Genomic DNA, 27,519 nt, shown 5'->3' on the forward strand with positions numbered 1-27,519 from the left:
GTAGTTTGTCTTTTTTAAAAGACCTTTTTAACTACAGTGGAATCTGATTAATTGGGACACATCGGGACTAGTACAATTTTTCCCAAATAAGCTGCTGCCCAATTAGTTGAAGTTTAATTGGAATAGTTAAAAAGGTATAAAAAGACAAACTACCGTTTAACTGAGTAACAAATTATGTATTTAAATGAAATACAGAACAAATTAAAACACCACCAACACTACTGGTGGTTGTCTGTCAAATCCGATGATGACAGGAAACCTATGTGGGAGACTTTTTATAAAGTGGAAAAGTTATTGCACTGGGGCAGTTCAACTCGCTCAACCTTGTAAGTCCAGGTCTAGAGGCATAAGTTGACCTCACAACTGGGGTCTTCCCTGGCTGCAGTGGAGAACCATGATTTCAATGCCTCGTCTTGCCCTTCGCTCTCCACGGAGTGTTGCAGACCTGCCTTCGTGGCTGTTGGATCTCTTTGTAGACCACATCCACCCAGTCCTCCAAAGGTAACTTTGCATACTTGGATAGACATGTCCCACTCTCAGCAGGGTTTGAGACCCACCGGCTGCCCTCGTCTGGCTTATCCTGCCTGTCAAAGTGGCGTACTGGTGCGTGGCTACCGTTTGGAACCACAGGTGAATGGTAATTGTCCGATTGGCACTAACGGTACCATTCAAGATGATTGTCATACCTTCAAATTTTCTGTAGTTCCTAACTTGTTGAAGTAGTAAATTGTTTCATTTTCAGTCCTGGCCGTTCCTTGCATTTCCAAGCGTGAATACTTGAAACCGAGGTGAGCAAAATAGTTCTGAATTGTCTTACTGCTTATTTCTTGCCAATTATCAGTGATAAAGATCACTGCTTTTTGAACATAAACACACATAACTGATGCTATTTAAAAACTATTTACTCTAAGCATGGTGTAGTGTCTATCAGCCATATAAGCACACATGACTGAAGGTAGTTAGAAACTGTTTGGCAACAGTCTCCTGTACCAATTAAGCAAAATAGTGTCTCAAATAATCAAAGGGAATTCTGGCTGTTTTCTTGATTAGCTCTTGTTCTTTAAGAGTTGTCCCAAATAAGCAGCTGCCCCAATTAACCGATGGCTCAGTTAGCAAGAATCCACTGTATTTCCATGAAACTTCAGCTAATTGGGCCAAAGTGTATTGGTCTCAATTAACCATAATCTACTGTATTTTTTAATATATAGCTGGCTTTCAAACTCTATATCAGCAAGGAACTAGCTTCTTTAAAGTGAGCTGGCAAGCAAAAGTGAAAACTATAAGAAAAATCTGGTGTAAAAATAATGACTTCCCAAAATATTTTTTTGCTTTCCATAATTTTATGGAATACAATTTCCCTGTGTACAGATACAAAAATATCTATCTTATCAGACAATGAATATTCTCTGCAGTCTTACCTCCAGAAAACTTGACAATAAATGTTCAGGACTGATGTTATCCTGAATGCTGACATAATCCCGAAGTAAACAAGACGGATTCTCAACACTTTATTTTGAAACAAAAAGCGATTCAGAAACCATAGGAAATACAAGTATCTTGTATTCTTGCAGGAATTAGGTGAGAATAGATACATAAAGAAGAGAAAATAAATGTAAGATGTTAACTGAGTATAATGAAGTGAAATGGGAAACAACTAATCACGTCTATAAGCCAATTAGGCTGAATGACCTGTTTGAGTAATTTAAATTAAGTGCATATACTTTTTTTAAGAAATATGTTTCTATTTTCAATGTAATTTTTACAAGTTCTAAATCGTCATTATAACATGATCAGATCTGCAATATCAGGCTGCAATATTCACATAAAGTTACCCAACTATATTCAGAGGAGTTTCAAACGAAAATACTTCTAGTGAAGAGTAGAACAACCTGAACTTAAAAGACAAAGTTTATATAAATAAAATTTACATTGTACATCATAAGAAGGCAGTGTTACTAACACTTTATCCATTAAAGTTCAATTTACACTGATTGAAAACTTCTAAAAGGACGAACATTCAAGAGCAATTAAAGTGGTCCAAGCAGTGATTGGATATAGCTCAGTGGCTGTGTGTAAACAAAGTAAATCACTTTGAGATGGTTTGAAGAGATCTATTTGAGGAGCCTTTCATCCCTTCATCCTTTTGCTGCTTAAGCAATGTAAGAGAATCCCTGTAGGAGGTAAAATTAGGAATCAAATCACATCAAGCAAATGAAACTTGAATACAAGAAGCTCTAACCTTCCCTGTTAAACCCGCTGAGATTTAACATAATGTCTTCTTTGCTTAGGATGTGGTTGAAGCCTTATCTCAAACTACAGATCACGAGCTGACTTAGTCCTCCAACTTGTTGCTCCAAAGAATCCAGACGTTGTTCATTTCCATTAACATTCATGGGAACCATGCAACTCATCTATGCAGAGTGAATGGACTATTTGCACTTTTTCTCTCGTTCCCCCCCCCCCCAGAAAATAGCAAAGATAGCAGTCTTCTATGTGATACCCTACCATGATATGCTATTTCAACCCAAATGTTCAGATCACCATTAGCTCAACCTCTGCGCTTACACAAAACCTAAATTGTGGAAGAAAAGGATCTAATCTGAAGTCATTTCCCTTTAAATACTGTCCTTAGCCAGATGTTGGGAGCTGTTCCAATAACAAAACTAATAGAAGGACAAAGGGCAACTGGTCACATTAAAGGCAGGTTTTGGTTAAAGTCATACAACTCAGAACTAATATTCTGTCCACATAAAGAGCAAGCATTTTTGATCTCCATAATCATGACTATTTTCATTATGGAAACCATGAACTATTAAGACAAACAGAGCTGATCCCAAAAATTGGGTTACCCAAATAATCTAGACTCGTGATTACACCAAAATGATCCATATTTTTCAAATATAAAACATTTATCATGGCGTTATTCCTGAATATGCCAATACTATTATTAACAGCAAAACTTCTAAATTACAAAATATTTAATTCCATATTACTGCAAAAAAATGCAGTTCACAAAATTCTGAACAACTGATCACCTGTCAATCAAACAATAGTATTAATTAATGTGGTACCACTAAATAAGGTGCCCATCAGCAAAGAGTGAATTTTGAATTAAACTACAACATGCACTTTTCACAGCATTGGAGAATGCTTAGAATCCTTTGGAAAATTATTCAATGTAAAGTTTACGACCAATGGCTGACTATTAATTCTTTAGAGTGCTTCATCTTCAACATGCACAGTTGCTGTTTTTCACCAAGATGAAAAAATAATTACACTGAAAGCAAGTAAATTGGCATGGAATTATGTCAGTAACAGTTACCTGCAGCAACAGACACATTCAAAGATTCAATCCCAGGCTGCAAGTCTCTACCTGCTGGTATTGTCAGCATTGTGTGGCAAAGGCTGCTTACAGCATCAGAAAGACCCAAACCTTCATTTCCTGGAAACAAGGAACAGGAAAACACAGTTGATACTATGTAAGATGAATTGCTCCAATCCACTACTGAAATTGACAGCAAGGATAGCACGAAAATAAACAGTGAACCCTAAACATACTGCAGAGAGAACTTAAGCCTGAACAAACACACGGGACTAGTAAAACAAAATCCTTACACTTGCTATGAATTATTTTTCAACTGTAGATACAAATATCAATGCCAAAGTTCACAGAGGATCCTCTGAGGAGCTCTTGCACTTTGACAGTCACAATATGATGTCCAAGGACCTGGATATCCAAGTAGAATCTAATTCCAGAACCTTTACGTCACTCTTCAGTTTATGTTGCAACACCGACACAAAAATTCCCCGTGACCAGTTTAGTACTTAGAAGCAAAAATGCCACAGCCAACTGCAGACAAAAACTTTTTCATCAGATTAAAAATCTGCATTTTTTTTTGAATTAGTGAAAAATTGTAAAATTAGTCAGCCCCATCATGGGCACTAGCCTCCATAGTATCCAGGACATCTTCAAGAAGCAGTGTCTCACAGAGGCACCATCCATCGTTAAGGACCCCCACCACCCAGGACATGCCCTCTTCTCATTGTTACCGTCAGGAAGGAGGTACAGAAGCCTGAAGGCTCACACTCAGCCATTGAAGAACAGCTTCTTCCCCTCTGCCACCGGATTTCTGAATGGACATTGAACCCATGAACGCCACCTCGCTACTTCCCCCCCCCCCCAATTTTTGCACTACTTATTTAACTATATATATTTCCCGTTATTCTGAATTTTTTCTCTAATATTATGTAGTGCATTGTGTTGCGACGACAAATTTAACAAATTTCATTTACCCGTGATATTAAACCTGATTCTGATGACACAGTTCTCAAAATAACATCCTTATGATATCTCAAACCACTTCTGTTAGAATTTTACTACCAATGTGCAATTAATGCTGTATTATAGACAAGTTCAGCTAAGCTGCAAGCGAAGCCTTATACAAATAGATTAGCATATAACCTATTTTAACAATATTAGTTCAGGAATAAATATTGAGTTTGAATTCAGATAACTCCCCTTATTTTCTCTAGATAGTATGTGGGAAGCTTTCCCAACAACAAGGCAGGCAAGCTCTTGGTTCAATGCCTCTCTGAAAGACAACACCGATCATTTAGCACTTTTTTGGTGTTAAACTGATGTATCAGCGGGGAAAAATGGTTACTTAGACAGGGAAAAATGGTTATTTCAAACCCTGTGTTATAACACTGTAAAACACAATTAAAAATTTAGTATAATTAAAACTTAATTTTGTATCTTTGAACAGTATCATTGCTGAAGTGCTACTGATTATGACATGAACAAGGAATTTGTTTTACATTTTTTTTAAATGAAACCTTCACTCCTAAGTAAATCTCTGCATATTGGGAGCATTATAACAGCAGTTTAATGCAGAGTTTAACAACCCAATACTTTGTCAACTTCTGATTTAAAAAGTCCAATACTCTGCTCGTCAGTTACGAACAGCATCTAACACTACCTAGAAGAAGAATGGTCCGTTTACTCCACTGGAACTCAGTACAAGGGATGACTGGTACGCGGGTGCCTTCTGTAGAATTTCCAATAGTTCCTATTATTTTCCACCCTTTGGCTGCTTTTGCCTGTGTTGAAGTTAAAGACAAATTGAATTAAGTAACATTACAAAATTAGCTGGAAACACTCCTGGAAAAAAATACTTCTACACCTGGATTTTCATTACCTTGAGCACTTGAGGCAAGCTGTGTGTGCAATAAAGTGTCATAACCTCTACAACTCCAGCACTAGCTTTGCTCACAGTTGGTGTTAGAGGGCAACTGGAAGACAATGCAATGTGAATATTAACGAACAGAAATCCTCCATGTCTCCAAGCATAAAAGCCGACAATAAACAAATAAATTTATACAGCACTTTGTGATATTTAATTTATATCTGAAAATAATTTTATCATCTCCTTTTTAAAATTGGCACAGAACATTACCTTCTCGAGTTCAGCATTCTGACTGCTATCGTACCCTACCACAGGTACAGAGCGGGTTTAGAAGCAACTTAATTAGTTTTGTTATTTTCTGTACTAGAAGCTATAGCTGCACCCTTAACATAAAAGGAGCACAACCTTCTGAATCTGAACCCAAAAAAACACTTCGCTGGTATTAGTGCACAGGGAATTTGCACAAATATTACTGAGGCAAATGATTAGTTAATGTTTTAGTGCTGTACCCTATGAGAACATAATGATAATCAAGATACAGAGATCACTGAAAAGTGGCAAGGCTATTTTCACATTAGCCTGGCCTCAGTTTATATTGCCCCAGTGATTAACACACAGAAGGGCCTGTTGTTGTCCTGAGTAGAGTTCGAACCATTATTTTTCAGATTCAGATGCAAGTATTTACTGTTTTTATTTACCTAATTATTGGATAAATTTAAGAATATCAGAGTTACTGATCCAGTTCTTAAAGCATAGATTATATATATTCCATGTTTAGAAGCACAAATCATGCTGAAGTAATTCTAGTTACTTTACAAAATGAATCACAACTGAACAACTGTCATAAATGTTAATCATCCTCTGTATAAAATGGCTCACTAAAAATGTTATTTTAGTGACAGATCTTCTGTCAATCAATAAAGTCAAGGAAGGATTTGTGTAAGCTGCAAATATAGCATGGAGATTGATATCATATCAAATATTTTGAAAAGACTTCAGAGACCTGAAATCATTGTTGTTTTCAGTAAACATCCCCATTCTCTATCCATGTCAATTATAAAAATAAGTTTTACATGCAAAAAGGTACCAACTATATTAAGAATGAAAAAACTAATTCAAAGGAAAAATGAAGTGAACTTATGTGCAAGTTTTTATTGACAAAGAACTTTTATGTCTTAATTGCAGCAAAGAATCCCTATAGTGGGACTGTACTGATTTATTAAACTTGCCAATATCCTTAAATATCATTGGACACACTGATTTAAACGTGGGGAGAAAGAGAATGCCTTTCACGTTCATTAAACAGAGTTGCAGTGCCACCTGCTGGATGATATTGGTGATTCACCCACAGTATTTAAATAACCTATTGCTGGCTTTGCATGTCAAATGACAAAATATGATTTATGATAAAAATTCTGCAAACAATTCCAAAATTGTCACTATACTCTGAAATGGACAAACATAAGATTAAATAACACACACATTTAATTTGCTTAAAACAAGGAAGTTAATTGCAGGGGCTATAAAGAATTATTTGCCAGAACAATTAAACGTATAAAGTAAAATAAAGTTGTCATTTATGCAGCTGAACTTTTATAAAGACTATCCTTTACCAGAAAAAAATGTTCAAGACATGAATCTTTTAAATGTCTCAAGGTCAACAAAGTGCTTCATGTCTTCTAAAATTTTTATTTTGATAGAAGATATTTATAAAAGTTCACTCACATAAAGAGCTTTATTCTACTTTATACAGTTAATTAAGAAATTAAATTCAGAAAAATATTCTGGATAATCATACAAGCTGTAAGTCCATAAATTAAACAAATTCCTTTAAAATACAATGGCTTTAATAGTTACCTGTTAGGCTGACTTACTAGAACAAGATCTGCTCCGAGGTAATATGCTGAACGAAGCAGAGCTCCCATATTCATGGGATCCTGGATTCCTTCCAGTGCCAGCCACAACACTGGTTTGTTGCTGCCTTCAAGTTCAGAAACATCAATAGCTGCTGAATAGCATTGATCATAGTTCACATAATCTAGTGGTGTCACCTCAAGACAAATGCCTTGGTGAACTCGACCCTCACACAACCTGTCAAGCTCCTTTCTCGTCACCTGATGTACTGGCACACTGGTCTCTCTGGCTCGCTGATAGATTCCCTGCATTTCAGTTCTGTGTGTTCGATTTTCCTTAACAAACAGCCTGAAAATCTTTCTGCGTAATTGGGAAAGGGCTAGGCTGCACGGCGCCACGCCAAATAGTATTTCCGAGCCTGCCTCCCTTACCAAAGGTCGGGAGGTCTTTAGCAAATTTTGTTTTTTAAAATCATCGTCTCTAAGGTTCTGAAATTCTGATTTATGGATCTGACAAGGTTTTGAGTTTGACCATTTGGAAGTGTTTTGAAACCGCTGAGTCAAATTGGCATGATTTTGTCTTCCTGAAGTTCTAGTGGAAAGATTGATTCCTGGCCTCTTTACCATTCCATCTGCAGCAGGCTTTTGGAAGCTCTCCGGGAACTCAGTTAATCTCTCTGCATTACCTTTAACATCCAGTTCTGACTTATTGAAGTCAGGTTTGTGGCTCTTATTTGACTTTGATGCCTTCTCAGATTTAACCGTGGAGTAGAGTTTGACTGATGCTCCGTCAGGGGACATTTTCCTTTTGTAGCTGCAATGACGAACTAACAGTAACCTTGAAAACCGCCGCAGACTCCTCCTCAGACACCTGGCAGCTTCGTTCAACATAACAGATGACATTTTTGTCCGTTTTAAAAACTCCACCTGTCAAAAGCAAATTGTTTCTGTCAAGCTACTATTTACAATTGCTCACTGCTGAAGTAATAGTGACAGCCCAGTAAGTAAATGCATCACTAAATGTAGAACTAGACTGTATCAACCAACAGGCCCAACTTTGATTTCTGTTACATGCAAAGGCAACTCATCTAAGCCAGTAGATAAGATACCAGCACAGTGTACCCAAGTCAAGCAGGGTGATTTACTGAGTTACCATACCTAATCACTATTCAGTGAACTCTATTGTACACTAGACAAGGACAGAATTTCATTTGAATGTTGGACAAACAGTATAAAAGGGATGCTGGAAACGACACTAAATTCCAGAAATTGAACTAACCAGCCAAATCCACAATTTCGCTGCAAGATCTGGTTAAAGGCTAGATATCCTGCAGCAAGTAATCATTAAAGCCAGGATCAAGTCCCAAGTGCAACTGAATAACTGGACCTGCTCTCACCCAGGTCCAGTAACACTCAAGAATCTTCACATCATACAGGACATAGCAACCCCCAGGTGGCACCCCATCCAAATTCATTCACCCACTCCACAAAGCGATTGTAGTCTGCACCCATTCACAGGATGCACTGCAAGACTTCTTAGCCATCACCCCCAGGTGGCACCCCATCCAAATTCATTCACCCACTCCACAAAGCGACTGTAGTCCGCACCCATTCACAGGATGCACTGCAAGACTTCTTAGCCATCACCTTCCAAATGCACCCTCTACCAGCTAGAAGATAGCAGAAAAGGCATGGGAGCACCATTACCTGGAAGTTGTCCTCCAAGCCACACGCCATCCTGATGTTACACTTCAGCATCTTTTTCACCAGGTGAAAATCCTGAAATTCTCTCTGTAAAACGCCATTGTAGGTATGGTCTCATCTCAAGGACAGCAGCAGTTCACCTTCTCACAGGCAATTAGGGGTGGGTTTTTAAATGATGACTCGGCTTGCAATGCCCATGTCCCTTTAATTCATAGTAGTGGGTACGGCCCAGTCCATCATGGGTAAAGCCCTCCTACCTACTGAGCACGTCTACATGAAACACCGTCAGAGGAAAGCAGCATTCATCATTAGGGAGCCCTATCACCCAGGATATGCCCTCTTCTCTCTGCTGCCATCAGGAAGAAGTTGCGAGAAGGGCCTCAGGACTCACACCATCTGGTTCAAGAACAGTGAACACCCCTCAACCATCAGACTCTTGAACCAAATGGGATCACTTCACTTGCCCCATCATTGAAATGTTCCACAACTAATGGATTCGCTTTCAAGGGCTCCTCATCTCATGTTCTCGATATTTATTATTGATTTATCATATTTTTTTCTTCTTTTTACATTTGCACAGTTTATTGTCTTCTGCACTCTGGTTGAACGCCCTAGTTGGGTGATCTTTCATTGATTTGGTTATAGTTACTATTCTATTGATTTGTTGAGTATGCCCACAAGAAAATAAATCTCAAGAGTTGTATATGGTGACTTTGATAATAAAATTTACTTTGAACTTTGAATAAAGGAGTACAGTAAGTGTGTATGTACAACAAAACATTTCCAAGGGATATTATGTAGTTCAGAAAAAAAGAGCACAGAAAAAGACCCTTCACTCCAGCTGGTCCATGACAACCAAAATACCCCATCAAAGCTTGACCTGTTTGCCAGTATTTGGCTCATAATCCCCTAAACCTTTCCGATCAATGTACCCATACAAGGGTTTTTTTAATTTGTTATTGGACCTGCCTCAACTACTTCCTTTGGCAGCTCACTCCACATACATGCCACCCTTGTGTAAAAAAAGCTCAAAGTAATTTTTATTATCAGAGTACATGTCACTACGTACAACTTTGAAAGTTATTTCTTGTGGGCATAATCAGCAAATCTGTAGAGTTATAACTACAACAGGATCAATGAAAGACCAAGTCAAGTGCAGAAGACAACAAACTGCAAATGCAAATATAAACAAATAGTAATAAATAATGTGAACATGTCATAACAAGGTAAAGAGTCCTTAAGGTGAGATCATTGGTTACGGGAATATCTCAATGGATGAGCAAGTGAGTGTAGTTATCCCCATTTGTTCAAGAGCCCGATAGTTGAGGGGTAGTAACTGTTCTTGAACCTGTTGTTGTGAGTCCTAAGGCTCTTGTACCTTCTAGCTGATGGCAGCAGTGAGAAAAGAGCATGGCCTGGGCGGTGAGGATGCTGCTTTCCTCCAACAGTGTTTTATGTAAATGTGCTCAACGGTTGGGAGGGTTTTACCCATGATATACTAGGCCGAATCCACTACCCTTTATAGGATTTTCTGTTCAAAAGTATTGGTGTTTCTACACCAGGCTGTGATGCAGACAGTCAATACACATCTATAGAAGTTTGTCAAAGTTTTTGATGTCATGCTGAATCTCCGCAGGCTCCCAAGGAAGCAGAGGTGCTGTCTGTCGTGCTTTCTTCTGAATTGCACTTACCTGCTGGGTCCAGGACAGGTCCTTTGAAATAGTAACACCTAGGAATCTCCTCTCAAGTTTCTGTTAAATCTTTCCTCTCTCACCTTAAAACTATGCCCTGTAGTTGTTGATTCCTCAACCCTGGTAAAGACTTGTGATTTAGTGTACCTCTCTAAAAGTCAGCTCTTCTACAGGTCTATCCACGTTCTCCCTATAACTCAATCCCTCAAGTCCTGACAGCATCGTTTTCTGCACTTTTCCAGTTTAATAGCATCATTCCTAGAGGAAGGCAAACAAAATTCCAAGTGTGGCTTCACCAGCATCCTGTACAACAGCACTGTGACCTCCCAGCTTTTGTACACATTGCCCTGAATAAGGCTAGCATGCCAATAACCTTCTTCACCACTGTGTCTATCCGTAACTCCACTTACCATGTCATAGACTCAGAGTCATAGAGTACTACAAAAGAGAACTATGCCCTTCAGCCTATCTAGTCCACACTGATCCGATCTTCTGCCTAGTCCCATCTGCCTGCATCTCGACCATATCCCTCCAAACACATCTTTCCCTTCACTCCACTTTGTGCACTCTGCAGGGATCACTCCCTCTGTGACTCCCATGTCCACTCACCCCTCCCCACTGATCTCCCTCCTGGCATTTACCCCTGCAAGCAGAACAAGTGCTACACTTGCCCCTACATCTCCTCCCTCACTACCATTCAGGGCCCCAAACAGTTCTTCCAGGTGAGGCGACACTTCCAACTGTGAGTCTGTTGGGATCATCTATTGTAACCAGTGCTCTGGTATATCGGTAAGACCTGACGTAGATCGGGACACCGCTTCACTGAGCACCTGCTCTCCATCTGCCAGAGAAAGCAGGATCTCCCACTGGCCACCCATTTTAATTGCTGAAATATTCTGACATAACCATCCATCCACGGTCTCCTCCACTGTTGCGATGAGGCCACACTCAGGCTGGAAGAGCAACAACTTATATTCTGTCTGGGTAGCCCCCAAACTAATGGCATGAACATCGATTTCTGGAACTTCCAGTAATGCACCCCTCTTCTCTATTCCCCATTCCCTTTCCCCTCTGGTGCTCCTCCCACGACCTTATTACGTTCTCCTTTCTCCAGCCCTGTATCTCCTTCACCAATCAACTTCCCAGCTCTTTAATTCACCACATCCCCCTCCCGAGTTTGACTAACCGTGTTGGATGACAGTTATAATGAATTTGCAAAGGGTAAAGAGAACTGTGGCATTCTTGTGGTAAATAGATTTGTCCTGACGCACGGCAAGAAATGGAGAGGGATAGATTATCTATATCTGGAACCTCAACAAGTGAAGGGACTCTGAGATTTGAATCGATTAACAGCAGAGAAGGAAGCAAAGGGGTTCGTGGTGAAGTAAATCGGGGAATGTCAGCAGTCAAAAATGAAACAAAAATGCTTCAACTTACAATGAAGATGTTCGTGGAGCCTCTGCGTTTTTATACGTCCGCCTCCCCTGAACACTCACTCCCTGCTGCCGAAATTCAACCGAAGATTACAAGGCCCGGCCCAACCACATGGAGCTGGCAGGCCCCAATTACTAACAACGCCGAACCCGCCCCAGCCGGAAGGGGAAGTCCCTGCTAAAGCCTCCGCCTTCAGTTTATGGGTGGCTCAGCTCTTGATCGCTCATTATATCGGTTTAAATTAACAGTTCATGATAAACAGTAAAAGCCAGGTTTGGAGTCTGTGGACATTAAAGTGAGACTTAGTAATTTAAATCCAGAGTTTGTCTCCTTTATTCAAAAGTCCCTAACCGCAGTTCCAGATTTTATGCTGTCCTTTGGAGAAATGGTTGGTGTTTAGTGAGTTGAAATCACTGTGATGGGGGAAATCAAGTCTTTCTTCGTTTTATCTCCCCCCCCCCAGCGTACTTATTATTCATTAGACTCCAGATAGCATTTGCTATCTGGTTCCGTACTAGATGGAAGTGAACCCTTTAGCTAGCCCTCCCAAGTTTAAAAGTTTTGATTGAAAGCGTTGGTTTCTTTAGCTGCAATAAGTAATTACTAAGTTAAACCGATGACCTCTTCTGGGGTGCAGCTCGCCAGAGACGTCTGTCTCGGACCATTCATTCAAGTCGTCATACGAAGATCCTTATTCTCTCAGGGATGATGTCTTCGCAGGTTCTGGTTTTAAGGACGGGGCTGCTAACCCCACATCCAACGCTCCTTACTTCACAGCAGGTAAGAGGTGCATAACCTCATTTAAATAGGATTTTGAAATAAAGTGGCAACATCCATCCATTATTGAATTATGGGAAAGCAAGACAATTTGCGATGTGTATTGATCTGGTACGCTATGGCCTATAAGCTCCACCCCATTTCCTGTAAATTAATAATACTGTAAGTGATAGCTTAAGAACCGAGTTCTGTGGTCCCCAGGCCTGCTGGAGGTATACATTATGCATGGAGCATGCCTGAATCCAGGAGGTAAGGCATTATCACCTTCACATACAACAAGGGTTAGGACATCAACTGTAAACACCCCTCTCTTGACTGTGGATTATAAAATCCTGCCAATGCCTATTGGCATTCTGATGAGCAGTTGATAGACGAATTCCACCAAATCAAACCTGTACCCTACCCAGTAGGACCAACTCTTCTTTTAATGCCATGGACCCTTATCGTTTACCAAGGGGGTCTATGGACCCCTGCTCCAACAGCCATGTGCTGCTTAGCTATATGCTAAGGATTGGGGAAAAGATTTGCCTGGTTAGCTTGGACCAAGAGAAAACCTTCAGCCTGATACATACGTGGTAGAAATGCTCTTCAAAATAGGTTTTTAGTTAGGAAATCAGGAATGATTTAAATACATTAAAGGCACAAGTCATGCAGTCCAAATTAACAAAATGTAAGTTTCTTTTCAGTCGTCAGGCAAGGTTGCCCACTCTCTCTTTGAGATGCATAGAATCATTTATTGAATGCCATCAGGAAGGGCATAAGCCAGGCAGTGGAAGCAATCAGATCAAATTCTCCCCATGGTACTACTTTCAACTCAAAATCCATGGGTAGAAAGGCTGATAGCAACTAACAATCTGAGCTGGCCTCAGAAAGTGCCAAGGAGTCTTGTTGAGATTGTTGCAGTGCATCGTGTTGGTGGTAGAAACTGCTGTTACAGTGCATCAATGGTGGAGAGAGTGAATGGAGTACCTAAAGTGCTGTCACAATGAACTTGGAAAGTTGAAGCCGCATTCATCCTAGCAGAGTATTCCCATTGCTCCTGACTTGAACCTTGTCAATGTTGGACAGTTTTTGTACTGTTACTCTGTCCTGCTCCAGTTACTGATAGTGATTCCATGAGGGTAATAGCATTGAATGTCAGGAGGAATAGCCGAATATTGACTGTGGTTGTGATGCTTTCTGCAAGTATTTTGTTGCGCTTATACCTCACCGTACTTGCACATGACAATGTTACACAATGTGTGACATGAATGTTATGTACTGAGATACAATGAGGTATAGGCTCTTGCTTCAACTCAATTAAGCAGTTATTCCACACAGCAAGATCCATTTCTTCCAAGGCCAAGTCATATTCAAACCACAAAAGGGCCCAAGAGCCTTCTCCACTTGTGTTTGGGACGCAGGAATTTTGGACATAAATTACATGCTTGCAATTTAATCAGCATCAGTTATTGTTATTTGCTTAGATCTCTGTACCAAAATGTAGTATGCCTTGAATGTTCCAAAGCAGATTTAAAATTTCAAGCTGCCATTCTGAACCAATCCACTTGGCACACAATCCCTCCACCAGTCTGAACCAATTCACTTAGCACCTCCCCTTCTTCCATGACCTTCTGTCCTATCCCAACAGATTCCCCCATCTCCAGTCCTTGACTTCACACCCTCCCAGTTTCACCTATCACATACCACCTTGCACTTCTTCCATGCCCCCCCCCCACCTTATTCTAACTTCTCCCTTTCCTTTCCAGTCCTGATGAAGGGTCTCAGCCTGCAACATCAACTGGTTACACTTTTCCAGAAATGCTGCCTGGCCTGCTGAGCTCCAAGTTTTGTGTGTTGCTTTGAATTTCCAGTTTCTGCAGATTTTCTTGTGTCCGCAACAATGGTCTTGTTAGCAAATGCATGACATCCCATGCTGAAAACCCCAATTGCAGTAAAGCAGAATTAAAGAGGCCAGGTAGAACATAACAGTTGGAAGAGACAATGGCATTGATGATAGCTCCTACAGATATATCAAAAATAATAGAAGTAATACAGAAGATGCAAGGCTAAAAGCTCAACTCAGGTTCAAATGCATCCATACAGAAGCAAAGAATTTTGAAGCCAATAGTTCCAAAAAAATGTACCCCCATTCATGCACTGGCATGAAGTCTTCAAGAGTCAAGTCAGACTGTTACAAACTGAAGAGAAAAGCAAACAATGTAGATAATTGAAAATAATTCTTTCTTTTAAATTTTTTTATTGCAATATTTATACAGGTCTTCTTGTAAACAGATCAGATGATGCCAATCTGCAACAAAACAAAAGGATGCAAGTGAATGAAACATAACATCAAGTTTACACAATACACTTTCACAATGTAGATGCATAACCATCATTAAAGAACAAAATGACTTGCGATTCTGGTTCTTAGTACTTAAACAGCAAATACAAAGCAAATCCTCAAACCCACCATTTTAAGCTAGCAAGTCTTAACAGCCAGATCTAAGAGACATCTAAAACCAGTGTACTAGTGCACAAGGGAAAATTATGCCAGAGAAAATTTTCTTAGATCATGTTATTATGGGCAGCCATACATATTTGGGGAATTGAAATGATCCAAAGTGATCCTGTTCCTATGAGAGCCAGCGATTGCTGTTGAACCCAAAACAAAGGTCTTTCATCTCCTATTATTGTCATATTTTACCTATTGAGGCAAGCACTAAATATAGGAAATAACTTCAGGAAGATACATACAAGGCTTACACAAATAGCAAATGAACAAGTAACACTGGATTGATTAAAATGCATCCTCGGGTAAGAATGTTTGATCATACAGTTAGTTACCTTATTAGCGACATCCAATGCATCATAGTCTGGGGCCAGGCGTACATAGGCTTTCTTTTCACCATCAGGCCTAAAAGAAAACCAGTTGTTACAGAAGGAAGATGAAAGTGATAAATGCTTAACCTGTACTTGTCAATGTGCATCAGCGGTTCCTTTGAATCAACCTCTTCATGTTAATCAGGTGAAACAAGTTTCCATCATTTTGCACAATGACCAAAATCTATAATAGATAGATAGATAGATACTTTATTCATCCCCATGGGGAAATTCAACTTTTTTCCAATGTCCCATACACTTGTTGTAGCAATCATCACCCTAACAAAAGTACAAAGTAAGTTGTTGACCAAATTTATGCCTTCACACTACTCTTCGAGAAAACCAAACTCCATGTCACTTTTTATCTCCACAAAAGCCACGTGCCGATGTCTTCAATAACAAAAATCCAATTTACTTCTAGAAGGCATATTCAAAATCAATGTCCTCTTTTACCCATTCAGCCTGCAAAATCTCATCTGATAATTAAACCGTTATCCCTTTGTCCTCATATGGCATCAGACCATGGTAGCGTAGAAGTTAGCAAAACGCTAAAGCCCGGGCTGTTCTGGAGTTCAGAGTTCAACTCCAGCACCTTCTGTAAGGAGTCTGCATATCCTCCCCATGAATGTGTGGATTTTTCCCCCCAGGGTGCTTCAGCTTCCTCCCACAGTCCAAAGGCGTACTGGGTAGGTTAATTAGTCACAGTAAATTATCTCGTGTTTAGGTTTTGATTAATTAGGAGGGTGGCGTCACTTGAAGGGCCAGGAAGGCCTAGTCCACACTGTAACGCTAAATAAAAATAAATGCTGGCAGCAATGCTTCAGCTAATTGAGCTACCTCACAGCTTCAGCAACCAAGTTTAATCATAATCTGGGTACAATTTTTCTGTGACTATAGGTTCCCTGGCAGTGCCAGATTCCTACCACATCCCAAAGCATAATGAAAGGCCAATTTGCTACTGTAAATCACACTTCATATACAGGCATATGTTAAAATCAGGACAACTGAGGAATAAATGAGGTTAGTGTGAACAGGTGACTTATAGTTGGCATGTACTCAAAGGGGCAAAGTACCCATTTCTGTACTTTCCAAGTACACGCAGAGCTTCTTATAATTAAGCAATGTTCGTCTTAAGCTTTAACATTAATCTAAATTAAACCAATACTGATAGCAAATGGTAGAGAACTGGATGACCAAAATTAAACAAACATTGAGGACCATTCACCTTCCACATGTGCTAATTTGTCGTGGATAAATATCCCACACCCCATGCTTCAATTTGGAGTACTACCACACAATTGTTCATAAGAATTTTCATTTGTAAAAGAAAAGTTGTATTCCTTCTCAAGTAGGCACATTTTTTAAAAAAACAATGTGCAAGTTTTGTCACATCTTGGACAATTTTTATTCCTCAAACAAAACCAATAAAATCTCTTTTGTCAAAGGATCATTAAAATGCCACAGATCAGACTCAATTCAATTCTGGTAACTTCAATTCTCTCAGAAAACAGAAGTCAAATATTTTAATACATTTCCAGTAAGGATATCTAGATACAAAGCTTGAAGAATAAAGTGTTGCACACATCACCAAACCAGCAACAAATTTAAGATTAACAAGTTGAAACATTTTCAACAATATGACATTAATATTTAAATGGTAAAGCTAAAAAAACCCTAAGTTATTAGGAAGCATCCCAATTTAGTTGAATGTAGAAACCCAAAGGGAATCTAAATAGACAATTTCCCATCCCTTTTTATATTTTTGATATTACAGCTTTTATATTAGATTTGATAATGAATTGCAGCTCACCTGATAAGTGTGTTGACTTTGGCTACATCAATATCATACAGTTTCTTAACAGCCTGTTTGATTTGGTGCTTGTTGGCCTTTATATCAACTATGAAAACCAAGGTATTGTTGTCCTCTATTTTCTTCATAGCAGACTCAGTGGTGAGAGGGAATTTAATAATAGCATAATGGTCCAACCTAAAGATGACAAAAACATTTAAAATTTTAATATACAATTCAATTTCTTTGAGAAAAACACTGACGTGAATTGAATATTGAACTGAATATTCCTATATTTTAAGGTGCATCAGTGTAAAGTTAAGATAATCACAAATTCTCATTCTTTGATCGCTATAAAACATCATTTGCACCAAATACCTTACCAGAATCTCAATAGTTTATTGAAGATTTAAGCATGACATCTTACTGCAGCACAGCTATATTTTAATATGATGTTCAAACCAGATAAAAGCACCTCATTTTAAACTGGACCAACACCTCAGCTTTTTCCAATGGCATGGAAGCCAAAAAGTTTAATGCAGTTCTATAACAAGTTATCAAATTTTAACATCAGTCTGTATCTGAAGAGCAATAAGAACTTTAAGAAATATCTACCAAGCCACCCAGTAAAGAAGTTCCACTAACACGTTTCATAAGATGCCATTTTACAAATGGCTGAGAAAATATGAAGCAAGCCAGCTTTTCAAAAAATCTAGTTACACAGTAGTCAGCAAATGCAAGAAAAGGGAGCAAACAATTGTTGGAGGAATTCAGCAAGTTAAACCTGGATATATAGGCCAAGTTAAGATGGTGCTAAACTGCGACTCCTTGGCTTGCATCTTCAGAAACAGCTCTATTTCCATCTTTAATATCTTTACTTTTCCCTTTCAAGGTTCTTTTGAAGACCCTGACCTGGAATTACACACAGACTTCAGTTCTTTGTGAGAATGGAACCCATTCATGGGATTTCAGGACTGGCCGTTATTCGACATGCCAAGGATTTGGCCTGAGTCCCGCTTGTATTGGGAAGCATACGATCTCAGGGCTCTGGAGACAGGCGGATCGAGGGTTGGTGTCACGGTAGGAGACTGATGTGTCATGGCGGGGAGGGGGAAATCTTTCACTGTGGGCCCGAAGACCCGAGATCTTTGTGATCTTCAGGCAGAGCTCATAAAAAGCAACAAAACAGACTCTTTTAACATTGTAAACCAGCAGATCTCCCCGCTTGCTGTGAAAATGGGGGACACTTCCCTCTCCCTCATTAGGGAGAGAGGTTTGTCGAATGCAGGATGAAATGCGAAGTCTTTGGGGTAATTGCAAGTCGGTGTCTTTGCTATCGCCTAGCTCATGCTTGTACTAGGTGGTGGTACTGATGCTTGCTTTTTTTGCCCAATTGGGGGGGGGGGGGGGGGAACCCTTTGGGATTTACAGGTGGCCCATTTTTCGAATGTTTGCTTTACGACAGCTGAAACACCTACATTAGTACCTGTTTTCGCTAAACAGAGGATTTTCACTTCTAAAAAAAGACACCCGCTTTATACGTGTGTTTACCCCAAGAAGACTACATGACCATGAAGCCTTCTGCGGGCAGTTGTGCGCGCATGCGTGTATGTGCCGATGTTTTTTCTCCAAATCGATTTTGGCTTGCTGTCTTCCCTCTTCTGATAAGTGAAACTACACCATACATACAATATTTCTACTTTATATAGGCTGTATATTTATCATATCATTTCTGCTTTTACTATATGTTCCTGTTATTTTAAATTTTATGTTATTTGGTATGATTTGGTAGGTAACTTTCTGGGTCTGGGAACGCTCAAAAATTTTCCCTCATGTAATGGTAACTGCTTCTTCCCTTTACATTTCGGCTTACAAACGGTTTCATAGGAACGTTTTAACTTTGGTTAGCGGAGGGAACCTGTAACTGTCGTTCATTCTCTGGGGCTCTCCTCTGTTTCTGTGGATGTTTGTGAAGAAAAAGCATTTCAGCATGTATATTGTATACATTTCTCCGACATTAAATTGGGCCTTTGAACCTTTGGAACAGGTTGGGGGGTGGGAGAGAATAGAGGAAGTTGTCAGTGATTCTGGTCCAGGTCTGCTGCACTTTTTCCCATCCCCTGGCACCACAGAGGTAGTCAATCTGCTGAGCACCTCCAATAGTTTTACTTTTATTTGTTGAAATTTATCCAGTTCTGATGCTGTCATGACCAGAAATATTAGACTGCTGTTTTCAACATGTTTCTAATTTATCAACTTTTGCATTAAGAACATCGTTAAAGTAGCCATTTGAGCTATTGTACAGATCCAGAATCTTCTGTTCATAACTTACAAAGTTTAAGGTAAATTTATTATCAAAGCACACGTCAGGGAGCAGGTGGTGGATGGTTGTATGAGCAGCTGGTGCATATCACAAGTCCTGATTATGCGACCACTGATGCCAGGCAATCTCTGAAAAGTACTGATAATGGCTGGGGTCACCCATCTTGCAAAGACACTGCCCAAAAGGTGGCAATGGCAAACCACTTCTGTAGAAAATTTGCCCAGAACAATCATGGGCATGGAAGGACCATGATCGCCCACATCATACAACATTGCACATAACGAATGAACACATGTCATATACAAGATTCATTTTCACCACCTACCATCTACACAGCACATTACTATCCCCCGTGTCCAAATATGGCTTTCACTCTGGCTTGCAGAGGGAATACAGAAAAGATTAAACATTTTAAAGATTAGGAACAGTTCAAAGACATACTTGTTCCTCCTGGGAGCACTCTTTCTGGGATACTTGGGCTGCCTTCTCAATCTGAGTGTCTTTGGTCTCCTGAAGGTAGGTGTTGTCCTAATTTTCTTCTGCCTGTGACTGTGAACACCTTTCAAAACAGCCTTCTTAGCCTTCAAGGCTTTAGATTTAGCTTCAGTCTTGGCAGGGACAGCTGAGAGAAAAAACTCAATTACATTTTCTGCATTTTGTACAAGATTCTTCAGTAAAAACCATTATTATTTGCATTCTGATTAAATTAATGCACCAACAGTTGAAAAGTTTAGTTTGGTTATCTGGAAACATTCTATTACATTGTCCATGCTTGTAGGTCAAGGTGCATCAGTATAAAATAGTCATAATCATATACTATCATCCTTTGATCGCTTTAAAACATCATTTGCACCGATAACTTCCAAAATTCTAAACTTGTGTACCATTCGTGCACTTCCTTTCAAGTCAGTCATGCTTACTGTAAGGACCGTTTGAATAAATTGACTAAAATTACCATTATTTACACTGATTAACAAATTCAAAGTGAACCTGGATTACTAACAACTGCAAAAGGAAATTTACCATCTTTCACTAAATTCCAATAACAAGTTGATAATTTGTAGTAAGCCTTTAATTTATTTAACTGGAAATAAAACCAGGCTTTAACAAAGCTTAAGTCCTAACAATTTTTTTTTTAAATTTTTGAAAATTCCAGAATTAACCGTTACAAATATTAATGGGGAAGCATTTCTCCACTTATTTCAGAAATAGGTGGTAGAAGAAATTCCACGTGACAAGTTTGAGAAAGTCAAGTCATTTAGATCTAATTCTGTTGCTTTTCAATGAAACCTCTCCATTAGTTTTGGGCTGTCCAGATTACAGAGTTTAAAATTTCAAAGAAAACTACCATTCATACTACAGAACTATACAAGACATACAAGAGGGATAATATTAATCCTGTAACATAGAAGGCTCAAAATACCGAGCATTTTACTAAGGGCAAAACCAGGAAGAACCTGTCCATCCAAATGAAATGGTCCCTCTACGGTAAAGGCGTCGGTGTGGACGCCGAGGATGTTCTTGGGCCTGATCAAGATATCCAGTTGCAATTCGCAATGACCCATCCACCACACACAGAAGCAAGGGCGAGGCCTGAAGGACCACTAACTGCTGGTCTAGATCCTCGCCCCAGAGCCCAACTCCCTACAGAGGGATCCCCCACCTTCAACACCCCATGCTGCAGAGCTCGAAGGCGCCTAGTCTGCAGCCCGGGCTTCAGGCCCCTGTACCACGTTGCCAAGCGGCTACTGGGGCGCCGCGGAGCAAATTGCCAGGGCCGGGCTAAACCAAACGCCTTCGCCGACCAGCGTGGCTACACTGAGCGGCAGAAGTGGGCGCCGCTGTTAAGCCCTAAGCTGGACACAGTCGGACGGTGCTCACCTTCCTTCTTCACTTTCGGAGCCATCTTAGGGAAAGAGAGCGGGCACGGGGTTGCACGGGCTGAAATCCACGGCTTCACGAAGTCTCGCGAGAGTCCTGCCGCAACGAGCGCAAGGCCGAGTGGAAGTTGTAGTCCCCCCGATTCAAGATCCGTAGTTAAAATGGTTAACCACCTCAGGGCGTTCAGAAGACCATTACACAAAATGAAGCATTGCTTTATTGAAGGGCTGTGCAGGAAAGCAGGAAGCAAAGTATCATACTCATGGACATTACCATTAGAAGGGCGAAGTGGTGTATGCACATGAGAGCTTCATACCACGGGCAGGTTCTCTCTCAGACGCCACACCATCCTGACTGGGAAATATGACACTCGTTATAAATCCTGGAACTCCCTTCTATACCGCATCTGTGAGTACAGTTAAAGAACCGCAGTAGTTCAAGGTGAGGTAGCTCATTACCATCTTTTCAAGAGCATTTAGAGAAGAGCAGTAATGAAGGCCTTGCAATACCCAGAAAACACGAAGAAATATAAATAACTTGATTCTCACACCCATTCACTTTGCTATTCCTTATTATATTTTTAGTTTGTTTAGAAAACTTAACGTCCAGCCTTTCAAGTTCATTCCGTTGATAATGTGGCTCATGTAACAGAGAACTGGACTGCCCGGAGACCTAATGTGCCAAACCAATCCCTGCTTCCTTTTTACGTTAAAGTGTAAGAGAGCCCAAACCTTGCCACAAAACAACACATTTTATGTTTCAGTGATAATCTGATTCAGATTCTGTCAGAGAGTTAAATTGCCTTAACCATTAAATATAGAAAGCCCATACCAGAGTTGAATGTCCAGCAGGTGGCAATAACGCCATAAAATGTAATTATAAATAATGTAAAGGAAAATTCTTAGCAAAAAGATTATTGTTAGGAATGAATAATGTAGATTAAAGGTGCAGTGGCATAGTATATACACTTTATAGTCACTATATTACTTTTGATAAGTTAAAAATGAAAAAGTTTTTTAAAACTACAAGGGAAAATGATATACAAGTGATTTTTCAGATACTGGAAATCCACAGCAATACACAAAATGCTGGAGGAACTCAGCAGGTCAGGCAAAATTTATGGAGGGGAATAAATAAATGATATAAATCTAAATGATATAAGTTAATTATAATTTATATCATTGTCAAAACACCGGGCAGTTTCTATTTGTGTTGTTAGTGCCAGCCGATCAAAAATTTTAAGAAGAAGAATGTATTTCACATATGAGTTTCTTATTTTTCCAGACATTTGAATTCTGTGTCAGTAAATCAATAGGATAAGAATATCTGGTTAGTCAAAAGTTTAAACACATCAAGGTTAATTTTAACTCCTTCTGCCCAATGGAAACAAGATCAAACCAGAATGAAAATCTTTCTAAATGTGGGCCAGAATGAATGAACCACACTCCAAGCCCAATTATGCAAGAGGCCTTACCTTTACATCAAGTCACCCGATTCAAATAGCACCCTCATTTAAGATGCAAATTAGGGTTGTATCAACTCAGTATTTTATTGTATCCACAATACTGGGGCTGTGCAGTAGCGCAGTGGGTAGCACAATGCTTTACAGTACCAGCGACCCTGGTTCAAAAGAGATGGTTGTTGACTTCAGGAGGGCATGGAGCAACCACTCCCCGCTGAACATCGACGGCTCCTCGGTAGAGATCATAAAGAGCACCAAATTTCTTGGTGTTCACCTGACAGAGAATCTCACCTGGTCCCTCAACGCCAGCTCCATAGCAAAGAAAGCCCAGCAGTGTCTCTACTTTTTGCGAAGACTGAGGAAAGTCCATCTCCCACCCCCCATCCTCATCACATTCTACAGGGGTTGTATTGAGAGCATCCTGAGCAGCTGCATCACTGCCTGGTTCGGAAATTGCACCATCTCGGATCACAACACCCTGCAGCGGATAGTGAGGTCAGCTGAGAAGATCATCGGGGTCTCTCTTCCCGCCATCATGGACATTTACACTACACGCTGCATCTGCAAAGGAAACAGCATTATGATGCACCCCATGCACCCCTTATACAATCCCTTCTCCCTCCTGCCATCTGGGAAAAGGCTCCGAAGCATTCGGGCTCTCACGACCAGACTATGTAACAGTTTCTTCCCCCAAGCTGTCAGACTCCCCAATACCCGAAGCCTGGACTGACACCTTGCCTTACTGTCCTGTTTATTATTTATTGTAAATGCCTGCACTGTTTTTGTGCACTTTATGCAGTCCTGTGTACGCCTGTAGTCTAGTGTAGCTTTCTCTGTTTTTTTATTACGTAGTTCAGTCTAGTTTTTTGTACTGTGTCATGTAACACCATGGTCCTGAAAAAACGTTGTTTCATTTTTACTATGCAGTTACCGTTGAAATGACAATAAAAGTGACTTGACTTGAATTTCCGCCACTGCCGTAAGGAGTTTGTACGTTCTCCCTATGGATTTCCTCCGGGTGATCTGGTTTCCCTCCCACAGTCCAAAGAGTAGACTTCTCTAACAATTGAGTCTACTCTGCTCAGCTGATTGATATGTTGTCTCCAGATGACATCAGACGCAATCTCCACTGTGTAGGAAAGTGGTCCAGTCCTGTCCTTAATCCTTGATCGGTTAATTGGTCATTGTAAATTGTCCCATGATTAGGCTAGGATTGAACTGGGTGAATGGCGGGACACGAGGAAATCGCAGATGCTGGAAATTCAAACAACAACACACACAAAATGCTGGTGGACCACAGCAGGCCAGGCAGCATCTATAGTGAGAAGCGCTGTCGACGTTTCGGGCCGAGACCCTTCGTCAGGACAGGGATTTAGGAGTCCTTGTGCAGGATACCCTTAAGGTTAACCTCCAGGTTGAGTTGGTGGTGAAGAAGGCGAATGCAATGTTGGCATTCATTTCTAGAGGAATAGAGTATAGGAGCAGGGATGTGACGTTGAGGCTCTATAAGGCACTGGTAAGACCTCACTTGGAATACTGTGTACTGTTTTGGGCTTCTTATTTAAGAAAGGATGTGCTGACATTGGAGAGGGTTCAGAAAAGATTCACTAGAATGATTCCAGGAATGAGAGGGTTAACACATGAGGAATGATTGACCGCTCTTGGACTGTACTCTTTGGAGTTTAGAAGAATGAGGGGGGACCTCATAGAAACATTTCGAATGTTGAAAGGCATGGACAGAGTGGACGTGGCAAAGTTGTTTCCCATGGTGGAGGAGTCTCGTACGAGAGGACATGACTTGAGGAGTGCAGGGTGCCCATTCAGTACAGAGATGCAAAAAAAAATTTTTAGCCAGAAGGTAGTGAATCTATGGAATTTGTTGCCACAGGTGGCAGTGGAGGCCAAGTCATTGGGTGTATTTAAGGCAGAGATTGATAGGTATCTGAGTAGTCAGGGCATCAAAGGTTATGGTGAGAAAGCAGGGGAATGGGACTAAAGGGGAGATTGGATCAGCTCATGATGAAATGGCGGAGCAGACTCGATGGGCTGATTTCTGCTCCTTTGTCTTATGGTCTTATGGAATGCTGGCTGGCAAGGCTGACAGGGCTGGAAGGGCCTACTCTGTGCTGGATGTTGATAAAAATACAAAGTATTGTAAATGGAACTGAGTGCAACAGATGTAGAGGCCAAGTTAAAATATAAAACTTAACACTCTGAGGCTGGCTGTTCCATATTTCATCAAGAGTGTTTGGTCTGCTTGCACCTGATACCTCTACTATGTTAACCTTCATCACATCCTCTATCACGTTAACAAAACCTTTCCCATTTCCTCTGCCAAGTCTTGCAATATTACTTGATGGTGGATGAGACAGACAGAACCCAGCATCTTATCTTCACTCCTACTTCAAATAAGCAGTTCATCGCTTCATCAAGTTGGTGTTAAAGGAGTGATAATGCAAAACTCTAGAGATGGTGAGCAGCTTGGAAGAGATTCCTTATAAATCCTTTCTCTCCCACAGTCTTTCCATTCTGCTTTTGCCTTCCTGCCCCCATCACCCAGTATCTGTAGCCTCTCCTGCACTACTTTGCCTTTTTTCAATCCTTTTGTCAGATTATAAATATGTAATTTTGCAAGGCGCAAGTTATCTGAGGAAACAATAAATAGGTGGATCAGTAGTCACATATTGATTAGACTGAGTAATGGGGGCAATTTTCCTTCTGTGAAGACTACTAATGTATTTTATGACGATCTATGGTTTTATGATTACAGTTACTAATGCTATCGGTTTTTTTTTAAATTCCAAATTTATTCAAAGTTCAAAGTAAATGTATTATCAAAGTACATATATGTCACCATAAAGCACCATGAGATTCATTTTCTTGCGGGCATGCTCAGTAAATCCAAGAAACATAACAGAATCAATGAAATACCTCACTCAGCAGGATGAACAAAAAGTCTTTAGCTACTATGGAGGGATTTGAATCTGTTTCTTAGATCTGTAGTCCAATTATCCAGTCTAATGAGTTAACCATTGAGTTAATGTGACTATTGGTGCTTTCACCTGACTGTTATACGCAATTTATTTTACATCAACATGTTTATTTTAAGGTTAATGCAGCCACAGAACTAAAACTGGAAATAACACCTGACAGCATTAACCTTTCTTCACCACATCACATCAGCAGTACATCATCTATTCAAAATTAAACAGAAAATAGTGGAAAAAAGATCTCAGCAGGTCAGGCAGCATCTGTGGAAAAGGAAATGATAAATGCTTCATGTTAGTGACCCTTCATCAACTCTTTACACAAATGCTGTCTGACTTCTTGCAACTTTACAGCATTTTCTATTTTTATTTCACATTTCTGACAGTTGCACTTTTTGTCTTTAACTTTCAGGTTATTTATTGGGTTGGATTGTCCTGGATATGGCCCATTGCCCGAACTCACCACCAAGGATCAGTCACCATACTTACCTTTTTTTAGATTTGGAGGACTGGACACATAGCACTTCCACAACTGACTGGCACCTGCCGAGGCATACAAGGCCCTGAATGGCAACTGGGCCTGAAACAACATATGCTGAAGTCCTGCCCCAAGACATCCATCACTGTAAAAGGTTTTTAAATTCTCTTTACCAGAGGGTTGAAGTCTCAAAAAAAAGGCAGGCCTATTATCAGAGAAAGAAGAGGAAATGTCTTCATTCAGATGGTGGTGGTTAAAGCAATTTTAAAACATTTTAAACAGAGAAGTAAAATATATAAAACACATACTTGTACTAACATTTCTTCAGAGTCAGTGAACCTATTCAAATGTTTGGGTCATTGACTGTATGCTAGTTCTCCCAGAAGGAAAGCTAAGGGTTCAAAACATCCACCATAGTCCCTGTACCTAAAAAGACCAAGGTAACATGTCTGAACGACTGGCATCCTGTCACACTCACCTCAATAATAGGCAAATGTTTTGAAAGACTGGTCAAATACTACATCTGCAGCATGCTGGCACCCACACTGGACCCCCTATAATTGACCTACTGACACAACCGATCGACAGATGACGCAATAGCCGCAACTTTGCACATCTTCCTTATACATCTAGAGAAGAGGGATGCTTATGTGAGAATGCTGTTCCTGGACTGCAGTTCAGCATTCAACACCATAGTTCCCGCCAGGCTCGACAAGAAGCTCAGAGACCTCGGCTTTCACTCTGCCTTGTGTAGCCGGATCCTAGACTTCCTGTCAGATCGCCAGCAGGTGGTAAGAGTGGGCTCCCTCACCTCTGACCCTCAACACAAGTACCCCTCAGGGCTAAGCCCCTTCCTTTACTCCCTGTATACCCATGACTGTCGCCACCCACAGCTCCAATCTGCTAATTAAATTTGCTAATGACACTACACTGATTGGCCTTAATCTCAAATAATAATGAGGCAGCCTTCAGAGAGGAAGTCATCACCCTGACACAGTGGTGTCAAGAAAACAACCTCTCCTTCAACGTCGTAAAAACAAAGGAGCTGGTTGTGGTCTACAGGAGGAACAGAGACAGGCTAACCCCTATAGA

At 40.3% G+C, this 27,519-nt stretch overlaps 3 protein-coding genes and 2 non-coding genes across 9 annotated transcripts in view; 1 reads left to right on the plus strand and 4 right to left on the minus strand.

The window, feature by feature from the left end:
* The window catches only part of mrm1 (mitochondrial rRNA methyltransferase 1 homolog (S. cerevisiae)), a 32,339-nt gene extending 20,312 nt beyond the window's left edge, over positions 1-12,027 (minus strand). For 2 of the 4 annotated variants that reach the window (XM_073053443.1, XM_073053445.1), the window contains exons 1-5: positions 11,872-12,027; positions 7,044-7,966; positions 5,199-5,292; positions 4,980-5,100; positions 3,323-3,442 (exon numbers count right to left, since the gene is read on the minus strand). In XM_073053443.1, coding sequence (XP_072909544.1) covers positions 3,323-3,442; positions 4,980-5,100; positions 5,199-5,292; positions 7,044-7,942 — 1,234 coding nt within the window. In that variant the 5' untranslated portion in view covers positions 7,943-7,966; positions 11,872-12,027. The other 2 variants (XM_073053444.1, XM_073053446.1) reach the window with 2 other exon arrangements.
* A 2,837-nt stretch (positions 12,028-14,864) lies between these two features.
* Positions 14,865-26,581, minus strand: LOC140731725 (large ribosomal subunit protein uL23-like). The gene is made up of 6 exons (XM_073053447.1): positions 26,439-26,581; positions 21,501-21,727; positions 20,061-20,241; positions 17,318-17,494; positions 15,472-15,541; positions 14,865-14,935 (listed from the first exon to the last, which is right to left on the minus strand). Exons 1-6 carry the CDS (start codon positions 26,564-26,566, stop codon positions 14,921-14,923), a joined length of 798 nt encoding a protein of 265 aa, XP_072909548.1. The 5' UTR covers positions 26,567-26,581; the 3' UTR covers positions 14,865-14,920.
* LOC140732579 (small nucleolar RNA Z17) lies at positions 17,598-17,668 on the minus strand. The gene has a single exon (XR_012100103.1). It is a non-coding gene; the product is annotated as a small nucleolar RNA Z17 (small nucleolar RNA).
* On the minus strand, positions 20,403-20,473 carry LOC140732578 (small nucleolar RNA Z17). The gene has a single exon (XR_012100102.1). It is a non-coding gene; the product is annotated as a small nucleolar RNA Z17 (small nucleolar RNA).
* The window catches only part of LOC140731726 (ras-related protein Rab-34-like), a 67,878-nt gene continuing 61,984 nt past the window's right edge, over positions 21,626-27,519 (plus strand). Inside the window, exons 1-2 of one of the 2 annotated variants that reach the window (XM_073053449.1) lie at positions 21,626-21,941; positions 26,362-26,581. The gene's annotated coding sequence lies outside the window, so the exon portion shown is untranslated. The remainder of the gene's footprint in view (positions 21,942-26,361; positions 26,582-27,519) is intronic. The other variant, XM_073053448.1, reaches the window with a different exon arrangement.

The sequence above is a fragment of the Hemitrygon akajei genome, chromosome 8 (assembly GCF_048418815.1).
Source record: "Hemitrygon akajei chromosome 8, sHemAka1.3, whole genome shotgun sequence".
NCBI lineage: Eukaryota > Metazoa > Chordata > Chondrichthyes > Myliobatiformes > Dasyatidae > Hemitrygon > Hemitrygon akajei.

Bases quoted from the DNA above. Each gene is read 5' to 3' on its own strand.
- LOC140731725 (XM_073053447.1), bottom strand. From the start codon at position 26,566: ATGTCTTGGGGCAGGACTTCAGCATATGTTGTTTCAGGCCCAGTTGCC. The intron at 20,242-21,500 runs GTGAGCACCGTC...TTTTTCTCTCAG, and splicing joins TCCGAAAGTGAAGAAGGAAG to CTGTCCCTGCCAAGACTGAA. The intron at 17,495-20,060 runs GTATGTCTTTGA...TGTCATCTTTAG, and splicing joins AGTGCTCCCAGGAGGAACAA to GTTGGACCATTATGCTATTA.